The sequence below is a fragment of the Oreochromis aureus genome, linkage group 15, assembly GCF_013358895.1.
Source record: "Oreochromis aureus strain Israel breed Guangdong linkage group 15, ZZ_aureus, whole genome shotgun sequence".
Taxonomy (NCBI): Eukaryota; Metazoa; Chordata; class Actinopteri; order Cichliformes; family Cichlidae; genus Oreochromis; species Oreochromis aureus.
The window spans coordinates 26,612,693-26,629,910 of NC_052956.1; the positions used below are offsets into that span (position 1 = coordinate 26,612,693).

The following is a 17,218-nucleotide window of genomic DNA, read 5'->3' on the forward strand; positions in this document are numbered from 1 at the left end:
AGGACATAATTATTTCAAAAGGTCATTCAATTGGTCATTATTTATTAGATTTATTTTTATAACATTGCCTAATGGTTTGCCAGAACCTCTTCAAGGCAGATCAAAAGTCTTTTTCGTCTGCTTCACCAAATTTCTCTTGCTACTTTGCTTCAGCTACTGCCCAATCTGCATTCCATTTGGCCTCCTTGTACCTGTTAGCTGCCTCTGAAGTCCCACAGCAGAATATGGTCCATCCCTGCCAGCTGTTCCCAGCACACCCTCACTATACGTTTAGGAGGGCGAGGTCTGTCCAGCATCCTCCCTTGCCACCTAATCCAACTCACTACCAAGGGGTGATTAATTGACAGCTTGGCACCTCTCTCTTTACCAGAACCTATGGCTCCAGATCAGATAATACGATTAGAGAATCAGTTGTTGACAGTCAGTGTTTGTCATGGATAAAATGTAATTTGCACAGAAGTCCAATAACAGAACACCACTCGAGGTTGGATTAAATCAGGCAGGCCTTTCCCAACAGTCACGTCCTGAAGTATCAGGCATCCCTGCCCGATCTAATCCGACTGAGGGCTACTCCAGACTGGAGCAGAATTCAACCCCTTTCCAGGAGATTAATTCCAGAGCCCAAGCCATGCACTGCGGTGAGCCTGACTATATCTAGCTGGTATCTCTCAACCTCATGCAGCAGCTCAAGTTCCATTCAAGTCAGCCTTAGTAGCCAGGTACAAAACCACAGGGCCCCGCCACTGACTGTCACCCTACACACATTCCACCTGACCCCTCAAGTATATAGTCCAGACTAGAAGTAATAAATGCACAAACTAGTTTTTTAGCTTCACTCTGAGTCAAGATGGCTCTAATGTTAGAGATACTGATCAAATGTAAGACTACCACAGTCCTAGCATGGAACCCTGAACTCCATAATTACCTTAGTGTGATTTCCTTCTGATTGCGAAAAAGAATCCCCATTTACATGAACACAATAGAGTCTATTAGACAACCATTATTGCATTGTATGTATTACAAATACATGTAATGTTGATGTGTGAAAGACACTGAGGTAATCTGACCCCCCTCCTCCTTTTAGGGTGAGGCCTGCTGGAGTCCGATGGTTGAGACCAGGTCTGAGGAAGTGTAAGCGTGTTTTTGATATGATTCATGAAAACAAAGCAGCACACATTCAACCATCTTTAAACTGTCACATCACTCATTCACATCTGTGATGTCAGGAGTCATCATCAAAGAGTCAATCAATGAACAGATGATGGATGAGTAACTGCAGCTGTATTGTGTTCGTTCTCCCTAGATATCTGTGAACCCACACCCAGCGCAAACACAATACATACAAAGATCAAGCTGTCTGACAACAACAGGAAAATGACATTGGTGAAGGAGGATCAGTCATATCCTGACCATCATGACAGATTCGAGCTTCCTCAGCTGCTCTGTAGAAATGGTCTGACTGGTCGATATTACTGGGAGGTGGAGTGGAGAGGGAAGGTTGATTTATCAGTGAGTTACCGAGGAATAAAAAAGAAAGGAAGCAGTAATGGCTGCAGGTTTGGAAGCAATGATCAGTCCTGGAGTCTGAGGTGCTCTGATGACGCCTGTTACCATGTCTGGCACAATGACAAAACAGCATCCATCTCCTCCTCCTCCTCCTCAGTCTCTCACAGAGTAGGGGTGTATGTGGACTGTCCTGGTGGCACTCTGTCCTTCTACAGAGTCTCCTCCGACACTCTGATCCACCTCCACACCTTCAGCACCACATTCACTGAGCTTCTCTACCCTGGATTTGGGTTCTGGTCACCTGGTTCTTCAGTGTCTCTGTGTGCAGTTGAGTATGAGTAGTCTCATCCATTAGAAAAGCTGTAGGACAGATAATTCAGTCTGCAGATGGGTGTCATTCACTCAGAAACACGTTTTTTCTCATGGTGCATGGAGACTGGACCTCAGCACATCCCACAAATGCTCAGTCTGATTTTTATCTAGGGAACTTGAAGTCCACATCAGTACTTTGGGCTTTTTGTCATATTCCTCAGGCTGTTCTGAAGCAGTTGTGATGTGACAGTGTCCTATTGGGAGAGGTCACTGATACTGGGGAGTAATGTTGCCCAGAGTGGGGGTCGATAATGCATATCAAATTAAAATCCACATGACTGTCAGAATATCATCAGAATATTTCATTGTAATAAGATTATCAGCCTATTTACTTCACCTGTGAGTGGGCTTAATCCTGTGGTGAGTGGGGTAGTTTGATTCTTGAACTATCTTCCTCTTTGTTTAGAAATTAAAAATGCATTAATTAAAAATCTCTGTTAAAATATAGCTACTCTCAATGCAGTCACAGAAAGGAATTTGAAAGACAAACAGCTTTGGTGTGCAGTCTACTAGGTTAGAGGAAAGGAGCAAGACCACAAGTTTATGCACTGAAAGAGAGGATATGCAGATGATTGGAGTGGCAGGGAAAGATGCTAGGGATAGTGTGAGAGGGAGGCAGATGATCCACTATGTCAACCATAAAGGGAGCAGCCAAGATTAGAAGAAAAGAAAAAAACAGCTTTGGTGTGCAGGCATCCTGCTAGCACCTTTGGCACCTTTGCCTATGGGCACCATATTGTTAATATTTGATCTAATGATTAATATTTTTCTACATACATAGAGTAATTACATTGTGTTTTAAATCATTTTGTCTGCCTCTGTGTCTATGAGAACAAAGCTGAATAATTCTTCTTCCCCTCTTATATCCTCATACTAATGTTGTGCCTTTATCCTTTTCAGGATGCAAGAGGTAAACTTACTTGGGATAGAAAACTTTCAGACAGGTAATCAAATAAATAAAAATTCAACTGGGTTATGCTTGTTAAACTGAAGCATAACTTATCCATACACTTTCATTCAGACTTCATTGAACAGAGGAGCAGTTTGCTCAACACCTGTTGATCTAACTCATACTTGGTGGGTATATTGCTGCAGACCTGATAGAGGGCAGTAAAGACAGTGAAGTTATTTTGAAGACCAGTTGTCATGCTCTACATCAACAGTCCATTCAGTTTTTACTTTGGGTGGGCACTGTGGATCCTTGTTTGTGTGTTGTTTCTATAATTTCTGTGTATTGTACTTTGGTGGGGTGGGGTCTGTGCGTCAACTGCAGGGGAGGAGGGTTCAGGGTTTTGGTGTCAGGGGAAGCTGGCCCACACTATTGTTCTCCATTGGTGGGCCCAGTGGTGATGCTCCATTGGCTGCAGGAGGGAGAGGACCCCCAGGCCTTCCTGGAAGTTTTTCAGGCCATTGCAGAGGTTTGCCTGTGGCCGAGGAGAAATAGAAATGGTTGCTGCAGTTTATGCCTCATCTAGCCAGGGAAACTCAAAGGGCAGCGCTTAGCCTTCCGGTAGTGAGAAGCTGCTTTTCCGATGTCAGAGGGGGAAGCTCAGCTGCTGAACTTGCTCACCCTGGACCAGTTCATGGAGTCAGGAACAGTGTAGTCGGTTCAGCGAGTCTCGGGCTGCACCCCACTCACTGGGAGCTGCATGAGTGTCAGGGCAGGAGTGTTGGCAGTGTAGGTGAACAGGACACATCTGCCGGGAGTGTCCGCAGAAGGAGGTGGGACAGGTGTTTCATGTTGCCAGCCCTCCAACACCCTCCCTTGGTCTGAGAGGGACATACAGTGTGCTGGTAAGGTGCCAAGGGGGTATACACTAGACTATGGTGGATTCAGGGTGTACAAAGACCCTGGTCTACCAGCCCAGGGCATTGTTTGAGGCAGAGTATGTGGAGGTTGTACGTGTGCTTGGGGGCATTCATGAATATCCCATAGTGCTGCTGCAAATAAAACACAAAATGCATATAGTAAAGACTGCAGTCAGCTTGTGCCTGAGGCATCCTTTAATTCTGGGGACAGATTTAATAACCTGTTAGGGCAGTGTGTGGGGATGCATTCACGACCTTTAGCGGTGTGTAGTGTCTGTGCTGTGCTCAGTGGTGACATGTGGTCGCCTGATGCCAACTCTGGGGAGGAGGAGATGGCAGGGCATTCTCGTGAGGCTCGCTGCCACCAGTGATTCACTCCATGGAAGAGTTTCCACTAGAGCACTCTCGTGATGACACCCATACTAATCCTATGACCAAGTGATAAGACCAGTTGTCATGCTACATCAACAGTCCATTCAGATTTTACCTCCTCCTGGACCAGTTAGGCACTGCTTGCCACAACAGTGCAATAGAAAAGGGCAACAAATCATTTGGAGTTACGCTCCACAGAAAAATCCATGTATAAGTGAATCTGTAAATACTGAACCACGAATAGGCGGTGGTCGACTGCACTGGTTATTTGAGATCCTCATTGGAAGATTTAATAAAGTTAATTCAAACAAAATGTGGTCGGTTTTCACTTGAGCCTTTACCTGTTAGTGTGCTTGTGTCTGCAGTGTCCCAGAGAGGTCGATTACAACTTCCAGAGACACATGTGAGTACTGAAACTAGTATTGAGTTCTGTCATCAATAAATCTAGTTAAAAAGTGTGTTTTTGTATTTAGTTTATAGCTCTGGAAAACACATTCTCCTCACATGTTTAAGATCTAAAACCATGAGAATACAGTCACGTTAAGAACAGTCAAGGTTAGTCCGATAATCTGAATGTATGTATTTCATGTGTTCTGTTTTATAATGTTTTACGATGATTTACTTGGATGGTCACGGTTCAGCTTTGATCTTAATGAGTGAAATATATTTTCAAGTAGTAGTAACTGATGCATAAAAAGCTGCAAAACCTTTGTGATGTTAGTCTTCTCACTACCGGAAGATGTCAGGTTTTTGTCTTCTGCCCTCAGTGGACTCGGGATTCGAGCTGGATCATACCACAGCAGAAACAGATCAGGAGGACGTGATGGAGGTGAGAGAACAATGACCAGATCCTGAGGTTCCTGATCATAGATTTGTAAAATACCTGCTGCAGCTTGGTGACAAAGAGGCCATCAGCAATGAAAACTCACTCACAGTAGAAGCTGGTTTTATTCCATCACTGCACAGATGTTTGTGTTACCAAGCTGCTTTTAGCTCTGCACCTGTTCCAACTCGAATGTGTAATTCCAGTCCTGTATCCTTGTGAACAGCATGCTAGAGTTCAGTTTGTTTCTTCACTCAACACTCAGTCAGGTTATTGGTCCTAAAAGTCCTGATCATGTTCCTTTCTGAATTCTAGTCTCCAACAAGCTTCCAACATGCAGTTCAAACTGAGTCTGCACGAATCTTCTACAGGTAATGACAAGAAATCCATACCTCCACCTTTTTACAGCCCATCAGATAATGTTTTCTTTAAATTAGACTAACTTCAGCACCCTGATGTGCCATTATGTTCCTGTTAGACGTTTATGCAAACAAAAAGTTTAGTTGTTGGGCTAGAGTTCACAGTTCCTACCATAAAACGATTGCATCGTATAAACGTGGTCATTCTTCTCCCCACAGAATGAACACAAACAACACCTGAGTGTGTCAGGACCTTAATCTCAGCTCTGGCTCTGGTGTTGCTGTGACTTAATGCATGTTGCTAGAGTTATTTGAATTTTCAGCTACACAGTTGCTGACAGTTTTTCTGATGTTTGGCAGCTTGTTACAAAGCATTGACAGCAGTGGTTTTCACACATTTGGAGGTCGGTTGTTCGTACATTTTGAAATGATCCTTTATGATTAAAACCACCACCATCCATGTGCTGACTGACATCTGCAAAATATGCAAATTCTATGTAAAAAAGTCATAAATATCATTATTTAATTTTTCCAGTTCCCTCTCTAGTTTTATATCTATCAAACCTAAAAGACGGCACCTTAGAAGAAATGAGAAACGAGCTTTATTGGTCACATACATAATCATAAAGAGTACAACATGCAGTGAAATGTGTTGTGTCCGAGCTGCGGACGTAGCCGCCCCATTCCAGGCCGTGGTGTTTGGCATGGGGGGCCTAGCCAGGACCCTTACTGGATACTGTGAGGGAATCAAACTTGCAACATCCACTCCAAAGGTGTGTGGTCTTAGCACTACACTATCCAGCTGCCCTTGTAGTAAAGTGTACAGTCAGTTTGATCAGTATTTTGGAAGTGTTTTGTAATTCTGCCTCCGTACACTAAATACCAATGTTCCTGGTTAAAGACCAGGAAGAGAGACAAGTCCCTGGATGGGAGGAGTTAGAAAGGTCATCCAACAAAAAAATCTATGCCAAATTAGACATGTGGATCGTCCACTGTCGAATAAGGGAGCAACTGAAAGAAGAAGATTCATTTTATGTGAGTCATGCACAGTGTTACATCCCCCATGAGGATGTTGGTTTTCTTCTTTCAACTAACTCCTTATGTTTTGTCTAGGCTCCACCTCCTCTGTCCTGACTGGATGTTTCTCACAGAATCCAGCTAATTGTCAATCAGCAGAGAGCTACTTAAGGCCTGTGGAGCTGTGTTTCTGGGCCCTCTGGCCATTCTGATGATTCTATGCCTTGTATGTGCATTTTTGTGTTTTCATGTTCAGACTGCCTGTAGGGGAGAGCTGCCTTTTGTTTTGAGGCAGCTCTCCCTTACAGGCAGGATGGGGCCAGATCCCGGACGAGCGTTAACCTTACACACCATCACATCCTTGAAAGGGCATCTGCCACAATGTTTTCACGTCCTCTCTTATGCTTTATTTCAATGTTGTAGTGTTGTGAAATTAAAGCCCACCTCATCAGTCGTTGATTGTTGTTATACATGCGTGAGAGGAACACGAGAGGATTGTGATCAGTGAAGACCTCCACAGGTTGTGAAGTAGATCCCACATACACATCAAAATGTTGAAGAGCCTGAAGCATGGCCAGAGTCTCCTTTTCAATTGTTGAGTACCGACTTTGATAAGCATGGAACTTCTTGCCAAAGAAGCAGACAGGATGACTCACTCCGTGTCCATCATCTTGAAGAAGAACAGTCCAGCCCCCACCTCACTGGCATCCACTTCAAGGTTGAACGGTTTAGAAAAGTCTGGAGCAACAAGAACAGGTGAACTCGACAGAAGACCTTTTGCACATTCAAAAGCATGTTGGCACTCAGGACTCCAAATGAATGGTACCTTTGGGCTGCACAGGTTTGTCAGTGGTGTTACAACTTTGGAAAAATTCCTACAAAACCACCTGTAGTAACCAACCATCCCCAGAAATCTGCGCAGCTCAAGCCGTGTTGTTGGCACAGGAAATTTGAGGATGGCATTAACCTTAACCCAACTTCTTTTCCAAGGTAGGTCACTGTAGCCTTACCAAACTCGCATTTAGCCAAGTTGAGGGTCAAGGAAGCATCAGCTAAATGCTTGGGGCGATCGTGGCTCAAGAGTTGGGAGTTCGCCTTGTAATCGGAAGGTTGCCGGTTCGAGCCCCGGCTTGGACAGTCTCGGTCGTTGTGTCCTTGGGCAAGACACTTCACCTGTTGCCTACTGGTGGTGGTCAGAGGGCCCGGTGGCGCCAGTGTCCGCCTCTGTCAGTGCGGGCTGGGGTGGGGTGTCGTCCACCCATTCATGCACACATTCACACACTGGTGATGGCAAGCTACGTTGTAGCCACAGCCACCCTGGAGCGCACTGACAGAGGCGAGGCTGCCGGACACTGGCGCCACCGGGCCCTCTGACCACCACCAGTAGGCAACGGGTGAAGTGTCTTGCCCAAGGACACAACGACCGAGACAATGTAGCTTGCCATCACCTGTGTGTGAATGGGTGGATGACTGGTTGTGTAAAGCACTTTGGGGTCCTTAGGGACTAGTAAAGCGCTATACAAATACAGGCCATTTACCATTTGAACACAGTGGCTTAAGTGGCGACTGACCAGTTGGAAGTATAGATGACCACATCATCAAGATAAACAGTTTGCCACACCAGATAATACAGTTGACATTAGCCTAGCAGGAGCATTTCTCATTCCAAATGCCATGACTGTATATTGTAAAAAGTGATCAGATGTTACAAAAGCTGAGATTTCCGATGCTCTTTTTGTCACATGAACTTGCCAGTAACCTTTAAGAAGGTCAAGTTTATTCACATAAGCAGCAGACCCGACGCTGTCGATACAGTCCTCAGTGGGAAGGAATCAGGCACTGTTACTGCATTTACCTTGCGGAAATCTGTGCAAAAGCGAGGTGTTCCATCTGATTTTGGCATAACCAGGCACAGGGAGCGCCATATACTATAGTTTGGTATAGCCAATCCATGCTTCAGAAGGTAGTCTACTTCCTTGTTTATCATTTCTCTTTTTGCCATATTGACACGGTAAGCATGCTGCTTAATAGGCACTGCATTCCCAACATCAATGTTGTGCTCTATTACAGTAGTACGGGAAGGTATGTCACTGAAGAGTTTTGAATGAGTCTTGACAAGCCCTTCAATATCTAATCAATGATCATGTGTTAAGTGAGAAAGATATATAGACAACTGGGACAGTACCTCAGAATTAAGAATTCTGGCACTCTGGTAGCTGGCATCACAAAGTTTGAGCCCATCTTCATCTAAACTCGACCTCAGTCCTGAGGAACAGCTTAACAAGAGAGTTTCTGGAGATGAAATTTGCTTTGACGGAGATGCCGCAGACTTATCTGCGGGACCACAGAGAGGATCAGCTCTAGAATGAAAAGATTTGAGCATATTGAGATGGCACAAGCGTGTTTTACGCTTCCTGTCTGGTGTTTTTATCAGATAGTCAGTGTCATTTACTCTCTTATCCACCTGGTATGGTCCAGAGAAGCGGGCGGACAATGCAGAGCTAGCAGTTGGTAGAAGAACCAAAACCTTGTCACCTGAATTGAAAGATCGAGGAACGGCTTTCTTATCATACCAACTCTTCATCTTCCCCTGAGCAGAGGAGAGGGCTTCTGCAGCTGCCAACCTGGCCTTATGGAGGCGCTCTCTGAACTGTGAAACATAATCCAGAACATTAGTTTTCACCATATGGTCTGTTGACAAGAACCGTTCTTTCAGCAACTTCAAAGGTCCCCGAACAGAATGTCCAAACACTAGTTCATTTGGGCTAAACCCAAGGGATTCTTGCTTAGCTTCGCGTATAGCAAACACCATCAGGGGTACTCCCTCATCCCACTCTTTTCCAGTCTCCAAGCAGTATTTCTGCAACATTGCCTTGAGTGTCTGGTACCAGCGCTCTAATGCTCCTTGAGACTCAGGATGGTATGCACTTGACACAACATGCTTAATCCCAAGAGTCTGCATGACCTGCTTGAAAAGTTTAGACAGAAAGTTAGTTCTTTGGTCTGTCTGGACTACTTTCGGTAGACCAAAAGTAGTGAAGAACTTTGTCAAAACTTTAATCACCAAAGGTGCAGTTATTCTTCTGAGTGGGACAGCTTCTGGAAAACGAGTCGAAGCACACATTTCAGTCAGTAAAAACTGATTACCATTCTTTGTCTTGGGCAATGGACCAGCACAGTCCACAATGACCCGCTCAAAAGGTTCACCAAGTACTGGTATAGAATAAAGAGGAGCTATAGGAACAGTCTGGTTTGGCTTTCCTGCAATCTGACATGTTTTACAAGTGCGGCAAAACTCAACTACATCAGCCTTCAATCCTGGCCAAAAGAAATGGTTGAGTATCTTATTGTATGTTTTTGTAACTCCCAAATGTCCAGACAGGGGGTGCTCATGTGCAAGAGAGACTACATAGTGACGATATTCAAGAGGCAAACAATCTGATAAGTAGTGCTCCAGTCACAGTCATCAGAACAGCTTCCCTCTACGTCTGCTGTTAAACTTGGGTGTGCAGTCCACTTGCGCATCAAGACCCCATCTTCCAAGAAATAAAAAGCCTTCTTATTTCCTGTTTCAGAAAGAGAAGTAAAGCATTTAGTCAATGAGGGATCAGACTTCTGAGCAGCAATAAGGCTTTCACGTGTGACCGGCAAGTCCAACTGTGAAAGATGGAGATCCTTCCACTTCTCAGTATCCTTTGAGCCACTTTTAAGATCAGTCAGGGGTTGCAAAACATCTGTAGCCAGAGCCTGAGCCAACAAAGAGTCTGCCAAATCAGTCTCTGCAGCTTTATGTCTTGTTTGAGCCCTGGTGAGAACACAAGCAGGAAAAACAGATGGAAAACATGTTGCTAGGTCATTGCTCTTCAAGTTTGATTTTGGGTCATCTGTTACTTCAGGAACAGGTTGCACTTTTCCACCAGCAATGTCATTTCCCAAAATGAACTGCACCCCTTTTATGGGAAGTGTGGGGCGTACTGCCACAGAGAAGATGCCATTAATCAACTTTGACTTGATGTGTACATAATGCAAAGGAGCTTCAACATACCCCATTTCAACTCCTTGAATCAGAATGCTACCATGACAAGAGGAATGGTCACCCAAGGGTAATACATCAGATAAAAGCAAAGATCAGGACCCTCCTGTATCTCTGAGTATTCGAATGGGTTTTTCATCCTCGGGCTTTCCAGTCAGTGACACAGTGCCATCTAAGAGGAAGGGTTTGAAGCAGGGATCAACTCCTTCACTTTGTTCTCCTTTCTTGGCATAAATGGTTTTAATTAAACCTACTCCTTTTGGTGACTGGTTCTTGTGCTTCAAAGCGGGACATTCAACAAGAACATGACAATAGAAACATTCCCTTTCAGTCTTTGAAGCAAAAGTCTGTCGTGGGCTTGAAGGGTCCTTTTGTGGGAGAGATTCTCTGGGGGCAACTTCACGTTTCTGCACAAAAACATTTTTTTGGGTCAACACAAATTCATCAGCTACCACAGCTGCTTCTTTCAAAGTTGAAACCTTCTGTTCATTAAGGTGTACAACCTTAATGAACAGGTTCTGGCAGGCCATTTTTAAACTCTTCCAGCAGTATTAGTTCACGTAATGAGTTGTCAGGAACTTTACTCACTGTTATCCATTTATCAAAAAGAGTAGCTTTTTCACGAGTAAACTCTACAAAAGTCTGATTTGCTGTTCTTTTATGATTACGAAAGCGTTGCCTATACGCTTCGGGAACAAGTTCATAAGCAGCAAGGATAGCAGACTTCACTACATCATATTTCAAACTTTCTTCCAAAGACAAAGCAGAACAGACTTCTTGTGCTTTCCCTACCAATTTGCACTGAAGAAGCAATGGCCAAACTTCTCTTGGCCAGTGCAATGATGCAGCAACACGTTCAAACACATTGAAATATATATCAACTTCTGATTCACGGAATGGAGGCACCAACACGATGTTTTTACTCACATCAAAATAACCTGGGTTAACAGGGGAGGAGGTCGTTTCATCAACAGCAGATGAGCTTGCAGAACTAGGTTGAGTAGTAGAGCTTCTTGAAGTCTGTACCTGTAGGGGAGAGCATTTATGTTACGTCGCCCTGGCTAATCTAGGGGGTTTGAAGGGACTAACATAAAGGTAAATAGTGAAGGAGGAGCCAAGATGGTAATTTTAAAAGGTTTATTTCATGCTTGTGTTGAAATTCTGGTTCAGACTGAGGGTTAACTTCAGGGAGAGCCAAGGCCAACGTAACAAACAAAACATCCCTGATATGAAAATAAAAGAAACTTACCTAACTCCAAAGAAAACAAAATATACAACCTATAACCATAACCTACCTAACAACACATAAACAATAGCACTGCACCAACAGAAGTTACAGAATGTGAGCAGAAATATACCATATATACACATATATAAATACAGAGACATATATAAACGAAGAGTATTACAAAAAGGATAAATAGAATAAATAGGAATAATTCCCTTGTATTCTTATTCCTATTTATTCTATTTATCCCTTTTGTAATACTCTTTATTTATATATGTCTCTGTATTTATATATACTCTTTATTTATATATGTCTCTGTATTTATATATATGTGTATATATGGTATATTTCTGCTCACATTCTGTAACTTCTGTCAGTGCTGTGCTATTGGAAACCAAATTTCCCGGAGGAACCCACCCGAGGGATTAATAAAGTTTTATCTAATCTATCTAATCTAATCTAATCTAATCAGGAGAAAACAGGGTGTCAAAACAAAAGGCAGCTCTCCCCTACAGGCAGTCTGAACATGAAAACACAAAAATGTACATACAAGTCACAAAGGCATGCAAGCCTGCACAGATATGGGAATCAGAATGGCCAGAGGGCCCAGAAACACAGCTCCACAGGCCTTAAGTAGCTCTCTGCTGATTGACAATTAGCTGGATTCTGTGAGTAGCATCCAATCAGGACAGAGGAGGTGGAGCCTAGACAAAACATAAGGAGTTAGTTGAAAGAAGAAAACCAACATCCTCCTGGGGGATGTAACAACAGTTTAAAATGTGAAGGGGGTAAAACTGACCCCTTTGCAGGTTAGTTCCAGTTTGGTTACTGTGGCGCTGCAATCCAGGGCAGAGATAAGAGACAATAGTTATTTGGGATTCTCGTGGGTAGCACTAATAAAGTTAGTTTAAACTTAATCATTCTCTTAACTCTTTAACTGTTGGTGTTGTGCTTGTGTCTGCAGTATGCAGAAGAAAACGATGAGATCCACAGACACCTGTGAGTACTGAAACTCAGTTATCAAGAAAGTATTTAATGATTATAAATTTTTGTGTCCTAAACTCACCACAGAAATATTTATAAGAGATTTAGTTTAAAGCTCTGGAAAACACATTCTCCTCACATGTTTAAGATCTAAAACCATGAGAAGACAGTCACATTCAGAACAGTCGAGGTTAATCTGATAATCTGAATGTGTGTATTTCATGTTTTGCGATGATTTACTTGGATGGTCACGGCTCAGCTTTGATCTTAAAGAGTGAAATGTATTTTCAAGTAGAAGTAAATAATGCATAAAAAGCTGCAAAACCTTTGTGATGTCAGCTTTTTGTCTTCTGCCCTCAGTGGACTCTGGATTCGAGCTGGATCATACCACAGCAGAAACAGATCAAGAGGACGTGATAGAGGTGAGAGAACAATGACCAGGTCCTGACGTTCCTGATATAGAGTCAGGTCCATAAATATTTGGACAGAGACAACTTTTTTCTAATTTTGGTTCTGTACATCACCACAGTGAATTTTAAATGAAACCCCGCCTCCCCTGTGTTAGAGCCCATGCCATAACACTGCCTCAGACACGTGCAGCTCTGCAGATGCTTTAAAGTCTGATCTAACCTTCCTGTTCCTGAGTGTACCCACAGGTTTGCACCTTGTTATAAACTCTCCATGAAGGAGTCTCTTGATTGTCAACCTTCTGATCCTCCTGCAGAGTTCCTGACTTGGTTAGATGTTGTAAAATTGTTTTTCTAACTGTGGAAATAATTCAGTCATCATGACCTTTAGCTGTCTTCTGTGGTCATTCAGGTGTTTTGGCGTTGCTTAGCTGCTCAGTGCAGTCCTTCTTTTAATAATAAATGAGATTGTAGTTTTGAGGTTCTTGCTCTCTCTGACTGGTTTATTTGGGTTTTTCTATTATTATTTTCATGCAGTTTTCCTATAATTCACAGCGTGTACATCAGCTAAATTTGTTTCTTCACTGAACACTCAGTCAGGTTATTGGTGTAGCTACTGATGATGTTGCTTTCTGAATTCTAGTCTCCAACAAGCTTCACGCCTGCAGTTCAAACTGAGTCTGCACAAATCTGTTACAGGTAATGAAAAGAAATCCACACCTCCCCTGTTTACAGCATCTCTGGTAACGTCTTCTTTTCATTAGACTAACAACCACATGACTAGTTTAACAATAAAGTAAACTCTGTTTGTAGCAGATGTTGTATGTTTAATATAAAGCCAACCAGTTATAGAACGTACGCGTGTGATATGACGCGAGAAAACAGCTCTAATTTACAGATCCATTTTCAGATATTTGGGTTTAACAGGTTTGCAGTGGTCATTCAGATCCTCTGTGTCACATAGTTTCAGGTGTCCTAGTCCAGGTATGTTCCTGTGTACTCTGACTGGACTCGTGTTTAATATAAGTCAGGAAGCAGAGCTGCTGTACAGGATTGTCCAATGGGATGAGGACCTCCTCCAGCCAGCCAATAAAAAGGCTGCAAGCCCGCTTTTCAATATTGAGAGTTCAAAGGATGCAGTCCGTCAGCTTCACCTCCCACACTGTGAACCACAGGAAGGTGAGCAAAGCACTGCTCATGAGATGACACAACTGTTAACCCATAGTCCTGATAGCGTCCCCTACTGGCTATAGAATTTGGTATTTTCCTGCTGACTGACCATTGCTGATGTTTGCCTGACAAACATTTTAATCCAGACATCCTGCAGATCTCACTAATATTTTCATTTCACATCCACTCATCCACCACTGTTAAGCAGTACAAACATCTGTGCCATCGTAAGAAACAAATTTATTTTTTCAAAATAACTGAAGAAGATTTATTCATTTTTAATAAGAAGCTTGGGCTGCTCATTTATTTCCTGAGCAGTCGGTGCTGTTGATGAATCCGCATGTTTGATACGAACCTGATTGGGAACCTTTGAGTGGTCTTTTTAAGACCTCGGTAATAAACAACGTGCAGAAGCCAAGGAAACCCAATGACTGATTTCTAAGCAGTGTTTCATTCTTTATCTGACCTGGGACACCATATCAAGGCTTTATATCTAAAATCAGATTCATTGTCACTGTAAGGAAGTTTTGGGAGTCAAAGAGATGTCTGATGGCTTTTTGTTTTCACAGCTCTGCTTTCCGACTGTCTGTCTGTAGTCCACATCTCTGCTGGTAAAATGAATTTCTTCAAGCCTAGAAAGATCACAGACACTCACGTGATCGTGGAAGTTACTCACCTCTCTTCCTTTGGCCTTGTCTGGAACATAAAGAGGTTTTGGAACAAGGAGAAACCAGTTTCGGGTCAGGTTTTGCTGTTTCTTGAACCAATAAACTTCAGAACACAGAGACAAAACCTCAATGTGCTTCTCCTGACAAGCAACATCCCAGTGGAAGAGGTAAAGATCTATGAAAAGCTTCTCACTCAGTCCTGAGTGCTGAGATATATAGTAAACGGTTCTGTAATGATGATGAATAGGTAACACTGATAACACTGATCTATTTTGGATAAGCCTTCTAATTAAAATGGTCTTTTAAAGGTCAGGGTGAAATACAGAGATGCTAACTTCATCCAAGTGCCTTCCAAATGTAAACTCATCAAAGATCACAGATACACTGTTCTCTGTCCAGTTGCCTATAAAGTCCAGCCTCCAGTAAGTACTTCTGTTAATTAAACTACTCTTTGTGGTTATGAAACTCATCCTGTGGTCCTGCTTTGTAGGAAGAAGATTTTGACCTGGATTTTGGAACAAACTACCCTCCAACATTTCAGATCCGCCTTCCTGCAAACACTGAAGAAGTCACAATAACAATCCAAGGCCAAACAAACACAGATGTCTGGAAATGCGCAATTGATCTACCAGGTAAAACCTATATCTACATCACTCCGCCTGACATTCAATTAGAAATTATGAGTGATATACGAGTGTGCCTTTTTAGTATGCCTTATTTCCTTCATTCATGATTTACTCCCATTTAAAACATGCTGTGATGTTCTTTTATCAACTCTCATTCTGGCAACATTAACACTGTCCAGGCCAAAAGGCTCCTTTAGATTCTAAATGCCAAGAGTAAGGCACAGCTGAGGGTCCAGAACAGTCCAAATTCCAGAAATTGATCAGTGTGGCTGTTAAACCAGAGTGTCTCGGCTCACCAAATAGGGAGTCAAGAGAATGCTAGCTGCAGATGACATGCCAAGTTCTGACTGCGGTGTTTTTGCAAAAATACAATGAAGAGCACTGCTTTAACTGTAGACGTAAAGTAAATATCAGTTAGGTTGTGGAGGGAGGGTGAAGTATGCAAATATAACTGAGATTATTGTCTAAAATTGTACACTCAAGCTAGTAAAACAGAACAGGACTGGCAGCAGGTTTAAAGTGAAAAGTTAAACTTGTCATGCACTGGTGGGAATCCTGGATACAAGCACAGTAAAGTACAGCCTCCATTCTAAATAGGACACCAATAATGAGGCCATCAGCAATCAGGTGAGTAATCAGCAAGTGTGCAGCAAAAGAGCAGGAAGTCAGGTGAGCTCTGTCCCTGAAACAAACAGACCACACACACACACACACACACACACACACACACACACACACACACACACACACACACACACACACACACACACACACACACACACACACACACACACACACACACACAGATAGAGGAGGAAACAAGAGAAATAGGTGAGACAAAGTACATAAACAGTGTCAGTCAGTGAGTTGTCCACCCGAGTGCCTGATCAACAGCTGTCTGTCAGAAGGCACCGAAAACAAGAAAACCTAAAGCCCAGAGAACATCTACGGTTAGTTATCGATGTGTTCCTGTTCACCTGAATCATTTTACTACCAAAAATGAACGCTGTCAGGGCAAACTCTATTATATTGTCCTCTGGAGGTTTTTAGAAGACTAGCCTAAAAGTGTGCTGCACACTAAAAAAACCCAAAACCAAAAACAAACGTCAAACGTGTTTTTAATACACGAGACAAAGCTGCACAACAGGGTCAGTATGTCACCACTTAACAGCACCAGATGTTTAGCAGGTGTGTACCTGCAGGTTACTCTGTGCACAAAGCAGTATCACATACTCACAAGCTCTGTCACACCTTCACTTCAAGTTACTGAACATCGTTTTTCTGCTTCCTGCCCTCAGATACACTTCAAAGAACACACAGTCGGTCGAGGCTCCAGAGCTTCCCACCAGACAAGCATCTGTTTGCAGTTCGGAAGCAGTTTGTGGATCAAGTGTCGGATTCGACTGTGAACCAGCTGCTGGACAACCTGCTCCAACAGGGAATTATAAATAAGGAAGAAATGGATTCAGCCAGAATCAAACCCAGAGCTGACCGAGCTCGAGATGTGATCGATGTGGTGCGAAACAAAGGAGAAGAAGCCAGCTCATCCCTGATTGATGGCCTCCGTGAGTTGGATCCATACCTTTCTGAAACCCTGCACCTGAGTTGAGATAAGCTGAAACCGTTCTTTAATGAAGTTATTGTAAAGCCGTACTGTTGTCTGCGTTTGGTAAATTTAAAATGAATGCCTGATTTTCATCGTTTGTTTCTTGGTTTTGTATATTTTTGTCATCCGTCTTCCTTGTGAGCGTGCTCAGAGAGATAATAAATCAGAGCTCTAATTATTCAGTCGTCTGTCTCTGATTTATTTTTACGGTTTCTTTTTGTTGTTTTTTCCTGAACCT

General features: G+C 42.9%; 1 protein-coding gene across 1 annotated transcript in view; it reads left to right on the plus strand.

Moving 5' to 3' along the window:
* LOC116332453 (NACHT, LRR and PYD domains-containing protein 14-like) overlaps positions 1-17,162 on the plus strand; it is a 36,135-nt gene extending 18,973 nt beyond the window's left edge. The window contains exons 6-19 of the mRNA XM_031755419.2: positions 1,085-1,131; positions 1,304-1,833; positions 2,779-2,822; positions 4,425-4,462; positions 4,827-4,888; positions 5,198-5,253; positions 12,484-12,518; positions 12,864-12,925; positions 13,554-13,609; positions 13,938-14,089; positions 14,650-14,915; positions 15,057-15,170; positions 15,239-15,380; positions 16,673-17,162. Of these exons, the coding sequence (XP_031611279.2) occupies positions 1,085-1,131; positions 1,304-1,833; positions 2,779-2,822; positions 4,425-4,462; positions 4,827-4,888; positions 5,198-5,253; positions 12,484-12,518; positions 12,864-12,925; positions 13,554-13,609; positions 13,938-14,089; positions 14,650-14,915; positions 15,057-15,170; positions 15,239-15,380; positions 16,673-16,983 (1,915 nt within the window). The 3' untranslated portion in view covers positions 16,984-17,162. The remainder of the gene's footprint in view (positions 1-1,084; positions 1,132-1,303; positions 1,834-2,778; positions 2,823-4,424; positions 4,463-4,826; positions 4,889-5,197; positions 5,254-12,483; positions 12,519-12,863; positions 12,926-13,553; positions 13,610-13,937; positions 14,090-14,649; positions 14,916-15,056; positions 15,171-15,238; positions 15,381-16,672) is intronic.
* The last annotated feature ends 56 nt before the right edge of the window (positions 17,163-17,218 follow it).